At 43.1% G+C, this 16,192-nt stretch overlaps 1 protein-coding gene across 9 annotated transcripts in view; it reads right to left on the bottom strand.

Annotated features, from left to right (window-relative positions):
- Positions 1–16,192, bottom strand: part of ENTPD6 (ectonucleoside triphosphate diphosphohydrolase 6) — a 45,854-nt gene that overhangs the window by 6,807 nt on the left and 22,855 nt on the right. For all 9 annotated transcript variants that reach the window (XR_004808750.2, XM_025461511.3, XM_035705302.2 and 6 more), the window contains 6 exons: positions 15,853–15,928; positions 15,149–15,184; positions 14,163–14,251; positions 13,345–13,424; positions 12,662–12,726; positions 51–152 (listed from right to left, as the gene is read on the bottom strand). Coding sequence is in view for 8 of the 9 variants with exons in the window: in XM_025461511.3 (XP_025317296.1) it covers positions 51–152; positions 12,662–12,726; positions 13,345–13,424; positions 14,163–14,251; positions 15,149–15,184; positions 15,853–15,928 (448 nt within the window). In the remaining variant the exon portion in view is untranslated. The remainder of the gene's footprint in view (positions 1–50; positions 153–12,661; positions 12,727–13,344; positions 13,425–14,162; positions 14,252–15,148; positions 15,185–15,852; positions 15,929–16,192) is intronic.

Genomic DNA, 16,192 nt, shown 5'->3' with positions numbered 1-16,192 from the left:
TGCCATTCTTAAGACTTACGTACCACGGATACACGAGAACTCCACCGTACCTGCCTTCTGTCCTGAAATCCTGTATGTTATTTCAGCATGTTCCCATTCTCCTGTGAAGCCTGGCGACAAACAAGGGCTGACCAACTCTTTTCCATCCTCAGCTGAAATAAACAGAGAAGGAGGAGGCACATTACCATGACGTGAGGCACACATGTGGATTCTGCTGAGTGGAGGCCTGTAGCACAGAGGATTGTAGGCTAGTGAAGGGGAAGTTTTTACTTCTCCCTTAACTACCTACAAGAATCTAAATAGGGGCAGCCCTGGTGGCTCAGCGGTTTAGCGCCGCCTTCAGCCCAGGGCCTGATCCTGGGGACCCAGGATTGAGTCCCATGTCAGGCTCCCTGTATGGAGCCTGCTTCTCCTTCTGCCTGTCTCTCTGCCTCTCTCTGTGTGTCTCTCATGAATAAATAAATAAAATCTTAAAAAAAAAAAATTTTAAATAGGAAGTCTGGCCCAGAAAGAAAGGTGTTACCAGAGATAAATTTCTATGTAAATGACCTCTGTATAGAAGGGCAAACATCTAATGACCAAACATCTGTTCTTTTGTACTGTGAATCACCCTCCTCCCCTTTAAAGCTCCCAGACCCCTAGCCTATTCTTTAGCTCAGGATGACTCACAGCCTCAATCACCCAACCTGCCCTTAGGTGTCATACTCTTCTCGGGCTCCTGTGTGTGTGTATGTATGTATTAATAGGAGAAAAGCAAGTTTAATTGCAAGTTTATGTCAATTTAACTAATAGGCCAGCCAAAAGAATCTAGAAGGGTAGGAGAAAATTTTTTTCTCCTCAACAGTTGGTGAGCCAGCCAGGAGAAACTTCATTGGCTGCATACTGCCTGTTCTGGGGCTGCTGCAGCTGAGAGAGCCTAAGACCTCTGACAGGTGCGGCAGAAGGTGTTGGGCTGGCGAGACTGGGGACATCAAAATGGCTGGAGGCCAGCAACCTCCCAATAACGCAGCCTTGCCGCCCCACCCCCATCCTCTTGCCAACACCACCTTACCTCCCTACCTAACTTAGCTTACAAAGACCTGAAACCCTTGCCCTAATTGGAATGCTGCCCTGCCCCCATATTCCCATGGAAAACTCTTTATAAATCCCCCTGTGGTTTGCCTGGGTGCGACTTCCCTGACTCAGGCCTCCTCTCCGAGTCACGGAACCTCACCCGGGAGGGCTCCCCATTAAAGCACTCTCAAACCTACCACCTGGCTCTGCTGTCTTTAATTTTCTCCGTGTTCATTAAAAGAAAACTTAACAGAAGGTAAGAATTCTTACCACGTGAGACTCCTGGATCTCTGCCTGCAGGGTCTGGTGGAAGCAAGTGGTGAGAATCTTTTTTTCCCCTCTTCTAAATTTAGATTAGCAGAAGATATTTGAGGGACCAGTTCCTAGGGTATAATGACTCTAGTAAAGATTTGTTGTGAGCACTCTTTACTTTTTTATTGATGCTTTTCATCCCAGAGATGGTCACCGCTTTGTCTCTTGTCTGTTGTGTTATTTGTCATAAGAATGAAAACCACAGGATAGAACACAGGCCTAGGTCCTATAAACCTTCTGTTCAAGCTGGACTCACAGACTGATGAGTGCACATTTCTCACCAGGCCACTGTTTAGACAAATGTTGCTGGGTTAATGTGCACATGAGGTGAGGGCAGTCACTAAGGGGCATCTTGGAAGCCAAAGCCGCAAAACTGGTGGGCATGGGTTGAGCACTTAAAAGCTGTTAGAGTGCTCCCTACCTAACCCAAAGACTTCTGTGTTAGGATGAGTTAGTCACACAACCGGTCAGACTGATACTGGGTCACCTGTCAAATTCAAGAAAACTTCCATGCAAGGTACTCAGTAAAACACCTCACAATCTCCAACCCAGTAGCATATCCTTCCTCAGTATAGTTTGGCTCTGAGACACCAAAGGCTCAGCTAATAAAACTGTTAATATGCCTATAAGGGGTTTTCCTTTCATCCTGTTCATGTCTTGAGAGCTTGTCTTTACGACCAGTGAGAATGTTCTATCTGTACATATCATATGCATCTCGGTGGCCAATTGAATAGCTTGGGATTCTAATACTTTAAGTCCTAAGCAGCACCTTCTGCCTGACTCTGGGCCAACTCTCAGGAGTTTGTTACAGGGGTCATGGTCCATAAGGGGTTTTTGTCATCTCAACCTTCACTGTTTTGTTAGTGCTAAAGAAGTCTCATTCTAGTAGTGCCTGCCTGGTGTCAGATTCGCAGGTCTGTGACTAGAGGTGCTTCACATTCTCACAGGAAACTGGAGAAGAGGGATCCCTGGGTGGCTCAGCAGTTTAGCGCCTGCCTTCGGCCCAGGCGTGATCCTGGAGTCCCGATATCGAGTCCCATGTCGGGCTCCCTGCATGGAGCCTGCTTTCTCCCACTGCCTGTGTCTCTGCCTCTCTCTCTCTCATGAATAAATAAATAAAATATTAAAAAAAAAAAAAGGAAACTGGAGAGAGCGTTTTCACTACACCATTCTTATTGCCTATCACAACAAAGGGCTTTACTTTCTTAGACTATTTCTGGGAGTAAACTTTCTGGATCTTGTAAGGGTTGCATCTTTTTGTCCCTCTTCTGGGACACCTCTTAAATTCAAGGTTAAGCCATAAAAAGGCTTACTGGTTTGTGCCACTCTTGAGATTAATGTAAGATCCTGCTCACCAATGGCCAGACAATGGATATTTTGAATTGACAGTATTTGAAAGAAAGAAAAATATGTTTGAGAGCTCTCGTCCTAAATAACTGTCTTATTGGTACCTATGGAAAGACCAATTAAAAAAAAATAGACATAGAGAGATATAACAGGTAAGCTTTAGGGACTCATTTCTTAGTAAGATGGGGGAGGGAAAAACAAATTAGACTCAGAACAAAAATTAAAGTCCCCATTCAACATCAATTTCCCTTCTTAAAATCTCACCTTGTCTCCTCAGCAAATTCTCTTAACTCCCAAACTTCCCCAGAAAATTCCTTAAACACCTAGCTGCTTGTTTTAGCTGCCCTTTCCCTACAAGATTTACAGAGAATACTGCAGCCTGACCTCTAAGCCTAGGATATACAGGTTACTCATGTAATTACTAAAAGCCAGGGAGCAAATTTAACAGAAGCACCCACAGGGGAGAATAAGGTTTACATAGAAGGCTCATTTTGCAGGTCTCTATAATTAGGCTCTGCCAGCTTCAGGCCTTCCTGTGTAATGTCCTCTGCAGCTATATCCTAGGCCTGAATAATTCCTGTCACCTAGACAGCAGTGGATTTTTTCAATTATAAAGCTCTTAAAAGACCATAAAAACCTTGACTTTCAGAGGATCCTACCAATTTAAAAGAGGAATTAAACAATGTCCATCACAACCCCACTCATAGAGACCTTGTTGAGTGTGTTCTTCTCATCCATGATGATGATTATATTGTAGTTATCAGACAAGCCAGACAGCCCTCTGGAACCAACACTATCCTCTACCCCCGCCCCCATCCACTCCAGAGGAAACAGATGACTAGCATTTCTCCTAGGCCCTCCTACAAATGATCAGCTGAAAGCTGATGTTAGGGGCTGATAAAAAGGCTTTTCTTCCTAAGGCTAAGGTCTAAGGTTAAAATGTACACTCAAAACGAGGCCTTTGTTAAAATGCTTTATACATACTTTACAAAGACATACTGCATTAATCCCCCAAAACATTTGCGTTTGTCCTGACTGAAAAATGACAAGATATTTAAGAGTTTTTTAAATAGCTCTGTGGTTGGAGACTGGCCAGACTGGAAGCTGATATTCAGAGCCTGATAGGATTTTTTAGGTCTCCTCCTTTAAGCTAAAATGAAACCATGTACCCAGAGGGAAAGAAAAACCTTCTGAAGCCTCTGTAAAAGGATTGACTAAAACATCCCAACACTCTCTAAAACAAACAAACAAACAAACAAAACACATTGAAGATAATGTAGTTGGATGAGTGGATCAACGTATGTCATTTAGGCTGCAACCCTATTCTTTTAAGGAATTGAGAGCAACTGTCTTTATCTTACAAATTTTTACAAAATTAAAAATGCAGCTTTAGAGGCAGCTGAAAGTTCACCTGTTCCAATTCCTCCCCCCCCCATTTATCTTAAAAGACCTCTAACTTGCTCTCTTCCTGTGCCTTTGAGATTTAAAAGTTAAAATACAAAATTCAGGGTGATAATTCTTATCAGAAGAAAAAAGAGGGAATGGTTACTTAGAACTGAGCCTCAAGGGAAATTTTAAGTGTATGGAAAAGCTGTAAGATCTCAGTTTGCATCTGTCAGTATGTTTATGTATTCTATATATGTACTGAAGTTGGGTACAATCTTCTATGTCCAAATGATATCAACAAAACTAATTTGTAAAAAGAAGCTGTACTTGTTTTAAAGAAATTAAGTGCTTATATAAACTGAATTCTCAGGAATATATCAGTAACCAGGGACACCTGGTGGGCTCAGTCGGTGGAGCCTGTGACTCTTGATCTCAGGGTCCTGGGTTTGAGCCCTACTTTGGCATAGAGTCTACTTTAAAAAATGAAAAAGTGAAGTATTTTTGAAAAAGAAACTAACCCAAATGTTTTTCAAGTCATGTGATCTAGTATTAATCCTTATTTTTGTAAAGGTTTATTTATTTATTCATGGGAGACAGAGAGAGACAGAGAGAGACAGAGAGGCAGAGACATTGGCAGAGGAAGAAGCAGGATCCCCACAGGGAGCCTGATGTGGGACTCAATCCTGGATCCTGGGATCATGCCCTAAGCCGAGGGCAGATGCTCAACCGCTGAGCCACCCAGCCATCTCCAAGTATTAATCCTTAGTAAATAAAAACTAGTTTAAGTTTTAAGATAGGCATGTCTTCAGAAGTTACCAGTATGAAATATAATACTTTATTCTACCTCAGTTTACTAACGGTCAAATGAGTTCAAGCTATCTCTTACAAAAATTTGTCAGCAAGAAACATAGCTTGGGATAATGGCTGACTCTGTCTAGTGTCTCACGGATCAGTCTAACAGTTGTTAAGAATAAGTAAATTCACTGGAGGGTATTATGCTGAGTGAAGTAAGTCAGTCGGAGAAGGACAAACATTATATGTTCTCATTCATTTGGGGAATATAAATAATAGTGAAAGGGAATATAAGGGAAGGGAGAAGAAATGTGTGGGAAATATCAGAAAGGGAGACAGAACGTAAAGACTGCTAACTCTGGGAAACGAACTAGGGGTGGTAGAAGGGGAGGAGGGCGGGGGGTGGGGGTGAATGGGTGACGGGCACTGGGGGTTATTCTGTATGTTAGTAAATTGAACACCAATAAAAAAGAAATTAAAAAAAATAACCCCAAAGAACATTAAAATATAATTGAAATATAAAAAAAAAAGAATAAGTAAATTCAATAGACATTAGTATAAAAGCTTCTTAGGTGAACTTTTTAAAAGCAATAATTATGTTTTATGGTATGTGTACTTAAAAATGGTTTTCCCAAATCTTTCAGATAAACTGAAGATTTTTTTTTTTTTAAAGATTTCATTTATTTATTCATGAGGGAGACAGAGACAGACAGAGAGAGAGAGAGAAAGAGAGAGGCAGAGACACAAGCAGAGGGGAAAGCAGGCTCCATGCAGGGAGTCCAACGTGCGATTCAATCCGGGGACTCCAGGATCACACCCTGGGCTGAAGGCGGTACTAAACCACTGAGCCACCTGGGCTGCCCTAAACTGAAACTTTAAACTTTTGCTAACTGATGAATTAAGTTAAATTCACTAAATATCCAGACCATCTCTAAATAAGATAAAGCACAGGATATAGATTTATACGCTTTTAATTGCTTAACATAGATTTATACACTATTACTTCCTTTTATAGAATAACTGAAAGGTTTTGGGATCATGAGTAAGCATGTCTCTAGGAATTATTAAATGTATTAATTAATTTTGCTATTCTAAACAATGCTGGTGTGACACAGTTCACTACTGTTTACTTCTTAGTCCAGGGTTCTAGAATTAATTCTAGTTAATATATGTAACTAAAATTAATAAAAACAATGTAATATAAGAGAAACAACTCTGTATGCAAAAGATTTATTTTTGGTAAGAAGAGGTATGAGGTGTGAAGAGGCTTTCTTTTTAAGATTCTATCCATTTATTTGAGATAGAGAGCGTGCACATGCACATGTGCACAAGCAGGGGGAGGGGCAAAGGCAGAGGGAGAAACAGACTCACTGCTGAGTAGGAAGCCTGATGTGGGACTCAATCCCAGCACCCTGGGATCATGACCCAAGCTGAAGGCAATGCTTAACTGTCTGAGTCACCCAGGCACCCCTAAAGAGGATTTTTGTTAAGGAAATAAATTTGTCCCAAGAAAACTGGTTATTTCCAGATGGGAAAGAGGAGAATAAAGACTGATTAAAAGGAAAGCTGGAGGGATCCCTGGGTGGCGCCTGCCTTTGTCCCGGGGTGTGATCCTGGAGACCCGGGATCGCATCCCACGTCAGGCTCCCTGCATGGAGCCTGGTTCTCCCTCTGCCTGTGTCTCTGCCTCTCTCTCTCTCTGTGTGACTATCATGAATAAATAAATAAAATCTTTAAAAAAAAAAAGGAAAGCTGGAAAGACAGAAAAATCTTACCTTGTGTGGGTAAGCTGGCTAAAACTGAATGAATTTATTTCATTGGTTATCAAATGAAGCTTTACAATCAGTAGTGTACTTATATGAAGCCAAAATTAAATGTTCTTTCACCTGCTGAAAGGACAGTTTTCTGGGACTACCTGTGAAAGGCTTTTTGTCACCTTGTAAGTAACCATTCTTCAAAAAGCAGATATTTCATCAAAATAATTTTCTGTGTTTTATCAGGTCTTTGAATAGTTTTGTTCACAGCTGTGTAACATTTTGTATTTGCCCTTAAAATCCTTTTTCATGGGCAGCCCTGGGGACTTAGTGGGTTAGCGCTGCATTCAGCCCAGGGTGTGATCCTGGAGACCCGGGATCGAGTCCCATGTCAGGCTCCCTGGATGAAGCCTGCTTCTCCCTCAGCCTCTGTCTCTGCCTCCCTTTCTGTGTCTCTCATGAATAAACAAAAAAAAAATCCTTTGTTACTTTGGTTAAATAGATAAGCATAATGATCTGTGATCCTATTTAGTCAAGTGTCTAAATCTCGTGAAATTTTTGATAAATTTCCAAAATCAAATTCTAAATGAAATCTTTTATGGCCTTAAACTCAGTTTGAGATTTTCAAGAGGGCCCCTAGGACATCTAAAAAATATGCTCTTAAAAAAAAATAAATAAATAAAAAATAAAAAATATGCTCTCTCTTTATAGAGATGTTACACTGAGTTTATCTAGTATGTTAAATACCTATTAAGCATGTCAAGAAAGTGATGATAAATTTTAGGTTATACTATATAGGTAAACGTTATTAGTGTCAGGTTTAATTCGATTAGTAGTGAAATGAGAGAGGCCAGGCAAAAGTTGATTGAAAAAGGCTTTTAATGGGATACACTCTGGGGCGAGGTTCCGCAGCCCGCAGGGGAGAGAGAGAGAGCAGGGGAGTCTCGGGAGAGTCACCCCCAGGCAGGTCACAGGAGGGTTTATGAGGAGTTTTTGGCGGGAGGGTTGGTAGGGAAATATGGGGCGAGGTTTCCTTATTTGGTGGTGTTTTTCAGGTTTTTGGTGTCCCCCCACCCCCGTCTTTTTTTTTTTTTTTCTGGTTAGGGCAAGGGTTAGGGTTTCATAAGCTAAGTTAGGGTAGGGTGGCAAGCGCCATTGGCAGGAAGATGGGGGTGGGGCAGCAAGGTGGCGTTGGCGGGAAGATGGGGGTAGGGCGGAGTTGTTGGGAGGTTGCTGGCCTTGGGTCAGCCATTTTGAGGTCCCCAGTCTCACCAGTCCAACAATTAGCATAAGTATTATAGAAGTTTTATGAAATTCCTAAAATTCTGATATGCCCTGGTATAATGTTATCAGTCATAATTCTAGCTGTTAACTTAAAATATTGCATACCACAGAAATAACCAGACTTGTCAGGTCTGCTACAGTGAACTCTCATCAGATCTTTTACAATGGGCATTTTAAGTCTTTTGTAACTTACAGTTACTGTTTCACGCTGATGTTTTGTGAAAGTGTTCCTGCAAAAGCACTTTTCTTCAAGGAGATTCAAGAAAAGGACTTCGGACAGGTGAACTTGTCAAAAATTTGTCAGAAACCTGGAGGTTTCTGAAAACCTTAAAGACCATAAAACTTGGCTGGCTATGAATTTCTAGAACTAAAGGGAAAACTGGATTTAAGGGGAACAATTATTAAGTACATAGAACTGATCAAACTGAGTAGGAAGATTATAATTTTTATGAGTTGTTTGAAACACTGCCTGTTCTTTTATGTTTTGTTTTTCCAGATTTAAGGAAATTTTTTACTTTTTCTATCTGATCCTTCCACAATTTGAAAACCCAGTGAGGGTAGCCTGGGTGGCTCAGTGGTTTAGTGCCACCTTCAGTCCAGGGCCTGATCCTGGAGACCCGGGATCGAGTCCCATGTTGGGCTCGCTGCATGGAACCTGCTTCTCCCTCTGCCTCTGCCTCTGCCTCTCTCTCTCTCTCTCTCTCTGTGTCTCTCTCATGAATAAATAAATAAAATCTTTAGAAAAAAAAGAAAAAAGAAAACTCAGTGAATATTCTTATTCTCCTGGCAACGCAGTTATGTGCATGAGTTTAGTAAGAATCTGTTCTTGTGTATCCACACACAACTGGAAACACTGGTTATACTGCAAAGGCTTTGACTGGAATGTCATATTTGAGAAGGATATGTGTAAATTCAGAAATGACCAGACAGCTTGAAGGAACCAAGGCTGACTTTATGAGGCCAATGAAGCACCATGGAAAAACCAGCCTGGTACCTTGCTTGCAGGGTTCCTACCATTCTTACCAGGTGAGTTAAAAAGGTTGTTTCCTGGCAGGCACAAGAGATATTTTTGGAGATCTAAAGAAAGGAATTCACTCAAATCTACAGGTATTGGAGGTAAAGTCTAATGGCCTAGGTTTGACTTTCTAGCTTCAACAGGCTTTTAAAAACTTCAACTGGAGATTCCTTATGAAAAGTTCCAGCAAAGAGGATTAAAAGAGCCTAAATAGTCTATCCCTATTCTTGCTGCACTTATGCAAGTAATCAGACCAAATTTATTGAAACTAGACTTAATCTGCAAACAAATTAGTCTTACTTACTTATCTTTGGTAGAAATGGGGTGACTGTGCAAAGAAAAACTGTTTCAGTAGAAACCACAGTATACACTATAGGTATGAGATTCTACTCCTGCTGTCTTCAAGGTTTTGTTTTCTGCCTGTAAGTTGGACTGGATCCTCATTATTTTACTTTCCTCTGGTATTTGGCTGTAACTCTCCAAACTAACATTTCCAGTTTTTCTCCCTCCCCTTTGATTTGGAATCACTGAGAACTAAAATTGCCTTTTTTTCAAAGCCATGCAACCTAGGCTGGATGATTTGATATTCACCTGAGAGAAACCACAACAGCTCATGTATGGATAATCTTCATGCCTACTGCTGTATGGACCAATCAGAAAGATCACCAGACATTCAAACTGCAACAGGAAAACCTTCAGTTTGCCACTGCCTACCCTCACTCTGTCTGAAGGTGCTTCAAGCCAGACATCTAGAAATCTTTCCAAATGTCTGCCTTCAGAACACAGTAACTGGGATTATAATCTGTTCCAATCATTAACCATTATTTTTTTATTAAATACCTGATTTCTTGTACCAGAGGCCTAACTTTGTGAACCCTCCTGCATCACCACCTCCTGAAATGAGACACAACGGTCTAAATGAACCCATCTATTATCGGGACTAGGAGCCTGGTTCAGTGAGATGGAGCAATCTGGCAGCTTGACTTCTGGACTGTGACTTTTTTTTTTTTTTTTAGGATTTTATTTATTTATTCATAAGAGACACAGAAAGAGAGACAAAGACATTGACAGAGGGAGAAGCAGGCTCCCTGAAAGGATCCTGATGCAGGACTTGATCCCAGGACTCCGGGATCACACTGAGCCAAAGACAGATGCCTAACCACTGAGCCACCCATGTGCCTGGACTGTGAAATTTCTTAGGGAAATTTCAAAGACAGGACTGAGAGGAAGTAGAATACATCATCCCAAAATATGCCACTTTGGGATGCAGACTATTTTGAGCTAAAGGCAATCAAGACCCAGCTGATTCAAGAAAAACATTTACCTTTCTCTGAACTACCTAAAAGAATTTAAATATGGGGTTTGGCCCAGAAAGACAGCTGTTACCAGAGAGAAGTTTTTAAGAATGACCTCTATATGGAAGGGCAAATATCTAATGACCAAACATCTGCTCTTTTTATTGTACTATGTATTATCCTCCTCCCCTTTAAAGCCCTAGACCCCTCTTCTACCCCTTAGTTCAGGACAACATATAAGCGTCAATTGCCTGACTTGTTTTTGGGTGTCATATTCTTATGGAGCTCCTGTACATACAGAATTAAATTTGTTTTTCTTATATTAATCTGTCTTATGTCAATTTAATAGACAGGTCAAAAGAATCTTGAAGGGCAGGAGAAAATTATTTCCTCCCGAAAACTAGTAATGAAGGTACTGGAGATTGGGGGGGCCCAAAGGAACACACTTCCTTTTTGCCAGATGAGACTTGACCTGTGGAAACATTCCAGCTCAACTAGTAGAGGCAAACCTTTCTCTATCACAGAAGCTACCCCAGCCTCTTCAGTTCTAGAGACATAGCCAATTCCAACTTACATGCACTGAGGGGGCTTCAGGGTTCAGTCATTGGGCCAAGTGCTGTTTGGTCAATTGTCACAACCACTCTAATAGAAGGGGAGCCAACAGCACCCAGTTTTATAGATGAATGAGGCTGCAAATAACCTGGCAGGCCCCGGACAATGTCACCATGCCATGTTTTTGTGCTACCCCACAACACAAAATCTGGGGCCCCACAAATAACAAAGGAAGCATGCTGGTTGGCCTCCAAGGCTGGCCCCACAATGCTACCTCTCAAGGACGTGCATGCTGAGAAGTGAGTCCCTATGCCTGCACTTGATTCTGGCCTGGGCCTGCTCTCACCAGCGGAATGTACAGGGATATGATGGCACGTGACTTTAGGGCAGTCTTCCTTCCCAAGCTGCCAGGGAAAATGCAGGCTGCTCTGCTGGAGGAGGCCACGTGGAGGAGCAGTGAAGTATAAGACATTCACCCAGCCACCCCAGCTGTCACTACACAAGACCTTAGGGGTCCCAGGAGAGGCACTGCCCAGCTCAAGCCTGTGCCCTCACAAGATACTGTAATAAAATGACTGCTGTTTCAACCACTTAGTTTGGTGTGTATTTGTTGTGCAACAACAGATAACACAACAGGGAGATGTTTCCTCTGGGGCAGAAAGCTGTCCATACCCTTCTTGGCAGGTATTACATACAGCCCCATGTGTTCATGCAGCTGATGGGATTTTAAGGTTAGCCATGGACAGGCAAATGGGTACCTGCCTTCTTCCTGCTGGCTAAATTGGGGTTTTCTGGCCCCAGAGTGAAGGCTGCAGATGTTTCTGAGATATGGACATTTTTGGTTTGCAACAGAGGGAATTCCATAATGAGGTTAAATACCAGGATTTGAAATAAGTGAACATATACATGAAGATAAGTGAAGATATACATGAAAAACAAAAATTCCGGTTGAACATTACTACCTTGTCAGAACCACCAGGCCCTTGGAAGAAGTGCAGGGAAGTGCTAGGCCTGTGGAGGGGAGCAGGTGTGCGGCAAGGAGAGTCAGGCCTGAGGGAACGGCATGTGGCTGGAGGGTACACATGGGCTCACATGCTCATGTCTGGACCAGGGGCATGGGTCAAAGTCTTTGGATTGACATTATCAGGAACGACAGGCCAATGCCAGCCTTAGAGCAGCGCTCCCTATTCCCAAATTGGGGCACGGTGATCCCCTAATACCTCCTACGAGTTCATGTACCCTGGTGGCCAGCACCATCTCCTCAGCCAGGCCAGTCAGGAAAGATCAGAGAAGACCTGGAAGTAAACATCCTAACCTGATATAGGCTCTGTCTCTAGTCTAGTTCTCTGTAGAAAGGGCCAAGTCCATGTTTAATGATCCTTTCACAGAGCAAGAGAAAATGGAGGGACATTCTCACAACACTAGAATAACTGTAATGAGGGAAAAACAATCCCCAGCTCCATGGCAGCAGCCACAGAATCATGCCCCATCCTGTACTGTCATGAAGAATAAGGTTTCCTTTGGATCCTTAAGAACCAGTCCACTCCAAATGCAGCAGACGACTAAACACAGTTACTTGGTAGCTAAAATTGCAGAGCTCAGTGTTTGAGAAATGAATTCTCTAGCATCTCTTCCTTCTAAAAAATAACTTAGCATATACACACAGGTAAAACATTACCATCTGTCACCATCATAGTGGCAACGAGCTGTGGGGCACATTCTTCCACACACATCCCCCCTGGGCTCCCCTAGTCCTGTGAACCAGGGCCCAGTGGGTTGCTGGGACGGTAGCAGGCAGGAACATCTTTCCTGAGGGGTTCCTCAAGCCTGCTGAGCAAGGAGGGAGGGCTCTGAACTCTCATTCTACTCACCAGGTTTCCCCTCCATGCCACCCAGAATTGCGAGCCGTGCTGACATCAGTCCAAGCCCCAGGTAGCTGTAGAAAGAAAATCCTGGGTAAGGGGGGCTGGCCTGTCATGGGAAGTGCCTGGTAATATCTTCAATTCTGCCTCAAGTATGTTCACCTGGCCTGAATCCAAAACAAGTGGGAGAGAGGGGAAACCTGTGGCAAGGCAGATTTTCTGTTTCTAGAAGCCTCCCTTTGTGGAGTTTTGGGCATTTATTACTTGACAGGAGCTTGCCTAGGAGCAGTGGATGCCAGTGAAGGACACATGCTCCCTCATCTTTATGGAGTATGTATGCTTTACATCAAGAATGTCCTGAAGGTGCCAGGTGGTAAACAGATGGCCCAGAAAATTCCTGCACAATCCATGGCCTCTTTCCCACCTTTGAGAAACCTTCTCCAAAGCAGAGCAAAATAAGCACACACAAAATAAGAAATGAAATTTTACTGTAGGTGAATTGAAAAATGAAGCAGGGAGAAGGCAGGAGGAGGAAGGTATCGTAAGGGAGAAGGAAGTGCTGGAGGAAGAGTCTCAAGCAAGGGGGTTTCCGGGACTGGCCTGTTCCTGACCAGGGGCTCTGGTTACTGCACAGGCCTAGCTGAGCCACATTCCTGTATGGGCAGCCCCTCACCCCCACTCCCAAAACAAACCTGTAAGAATAGAGCTTGTAGGTCCGATTAAACATCTGGAGTGACGTCAGGTAGCCAGGTGGGGAGGTCTGGAGGGTGTCCTGAGGAAGAACATGGGGGGTGCTATCCTTCCTGTTGGCCTCTCATTTGAAAACACCAGTATATTCATAGATGTATTCAATTAAATTAGTTTTTCACTGAGTGACATGTTGCAAAAGAGATTGAACAAGCCATGAAAAATAAAATGTCTAAAATGAAAACCTAAAAGTGTCCAAAATGAAATGTTTTTTCTTATAAGTAACATTTACCATTCTGACAAATATGGCCCAAGCAAGACAATTATGAGTAAATTTAAATGCTCTTCCATTGAAAATTAAAAATAATAATAAAAAAGTGGTGGGTGAGGAAGGCACTGTGCTTAAAGCAGCAGATGGTCTAGATTAGAAGTGTTTTCATCTCCTTCACAATGTCCTATCACACAGGGCTTGAGGCTCTCTCCTCTTCTGGGAGCCAGACTAGGAGCCAGGCCCCTTCTTTGGCTTTCCCTGGGGGAGGAGGGGCATCTCACATCCTATGGCCTTGAGGATTCCAGGTAGTATCTAATCTATCACCCCACTAAAAATAAAATGTCCATTTATTTCCCCCGGGCAGAGTTAAAATCAAGTGGAAACGTATTAACTGTGAATGAATCTGGCCTGGAGGACAAGAACTGACTGCACAGGTCTAGACGCACCAGGTCAACGGGCTTCTCCTGAGGGACTACACTCCTGGGGGGTAGGTGGCCTTTGGAGGGTGGGGCCACAGTGGGGAGCCACAGTGGAGAGGCAGGGGCCAGTTACCTCAACTCTTGGAAGGAAGGTGATCTGCGTGGATCCGCCGCCCAAATCCAGCATACCCACACTGCTCCTTCCAGGGGTTTTCAAACTGCCTGGAGCACAGTGAGTAGAAACCAACACAGTAATGTCACTTTAATAAATAGATGAGAATAGCCGAAAAAGTGAAGAGTTCAGGAGCCAACCCCCCACCTCAGAGGAAAGAAAAACAGAACAGCTGTGGGTATTTAATAATCTTCATGGAAGGATACAGACGTTTAAGGGACATGAACGTGGCTCCACCAGCTGTGGCTTTAATTTAAACAATACAGGACAACACTGACCTTTAGCAGAGACGTGGGACCTGCCATATCACGGCTCACCCCCAGAGACACCGACTTCCCCGATGTCCCTTCATGCCCAGAGGTATGCCTTCTGCAGCACCGCACTCCTAACCTGTCCCCTAACGTGGCTCTCCAACCCACAGGGGGCAAATTCTGCTACAAAGCTTCTTTTTCATACATATGTCACACACACATTATTCTTTGCCATGATTACAATAAAGGGACAAAAATCAACCAATACTGAGAATAATCTAAGAAAAATGACTCCTTACCACCTTGTTCCAAGAACAGAAGTTTCTGTTTCCTGCTCTACCTAGAGCAGAGGAATTCAATTCTAGTGACGAGCATTCCTACCACATTTAATACCTAAGGTATGACTGGTTTTATTCATGACTTCCCTCAGACAGGAGAGGATGGGGTCCCTGGCAGAGGAAGCTGCAGAAGAAAGGGCAGGAGTTATGCTGGAGAAAATCAGGCCTACTGAGAATCTACTTTTCCTAGCATTTTTATCTGCAAGGTTGATGTGTGCCCTACCTGCCCTACACTGGGCCAGCAACACTGGAGAAACCCAGCGGGTTATTTTAAAGAGTGGATATGAGACCTCTGTTGTCAAGAATGGCACCTGTGAACTGTTAGCTTTGGGGGTGGGGTGGGGTGGGGAGAATGTACCTGTTAGGAAGTTGACAGTGATCCATGCTGAAACACCTACAAGAAAAGGTCACAGCAAATGAACCACCTGAGATGCTGTAAAGGACACATGCACTCAAATGACCACTTTTAGGTTCTAGGAGTTCGAAGTGAGTGTCCTTCACTCCTCCCTCAGACCAGCTACAGAAGAGGCATCAGTCGTCAAGTCACCCAACAGTTTCTGGCAGACTGTTCCAGAAGATGCCAAACTAAAACACTACAGCACTCTGCCAAATGTCTCTACTTCCTATTCTTTATCATGAACTTCCTCTTTTTGAAGAGAACCAAATGTTGCTCTCCCCTTCCTTCGTCATATTTGAAAAATCAGGGGCTGGTGAAGAACCTGATGATCTCTCTCTCAGCATTAACAATGCAATAGCAAACTTCTAAATGTATAGCAATTGGAGATTCTCCCTAAATTTTCTTAAAGCTGAAAACATCTGTTTTCAGAAACTTCACCTGTGCCAGATTTGGAGCTAGTCAAGATGACACTGTCTCTAATATTGGTCCCCCAAAGCTCCTCTGAGACAGTTAAACTGTGAATGGAGTAGGGCCATCACTTTAGTTCTTGCTTGCCCAATTCTGACCAAGGAGAAAGCACCCACTTGGGATGCCAACAGCAGCCCTGCACACAGTCCATCTCCCAGGTCAGCCTCATCACAACAGAGAGCTTCTGGAGATCCTACCTTCATCCGTTCCATTCATGATGGAAACACAGTCCTCTCCTACAAGGAAGGGTGATGCTTTAAACACTTCTTTCACCTAGATGTAAAGGGAGACACATCTTTATATTTTACAATCTAAACTCAAGGCTCCCAATTACACTGTGCTCTTAGCAGATCGTAACAAAACAGCAGAGGGCGTTAGCTGGTGCTGTGAAATAACAAAGCTCATTTTTTTCTTTTATAGTTCTGTAGTCCTATGCAAGTGGTATCCTTATCTACTGCCTGTGCTGGCAGAGGTAGATGCTATTCTGAAGAGCCCTGCCTTAGAGCCACACTGGGCTGGAAGAGCTCAGGGGCACCT

Source organism: Canis lupus, chromosome 23 (genome assembly GCF_003254725.2).
Source record: "Canis lupus dingo isolate Sandy chromosome 23, ASM325472v2, whole genome shotgun sequence".
Classification (NCBI taxonomy): Eukaryota; Metazoa; Chordata; class Mammalia; order Carnivora; family Canidae; genus Canis; species Canis lupus.
This window is presented reverse-complemented; position numbering and strand designations above follow the sequence as displayed.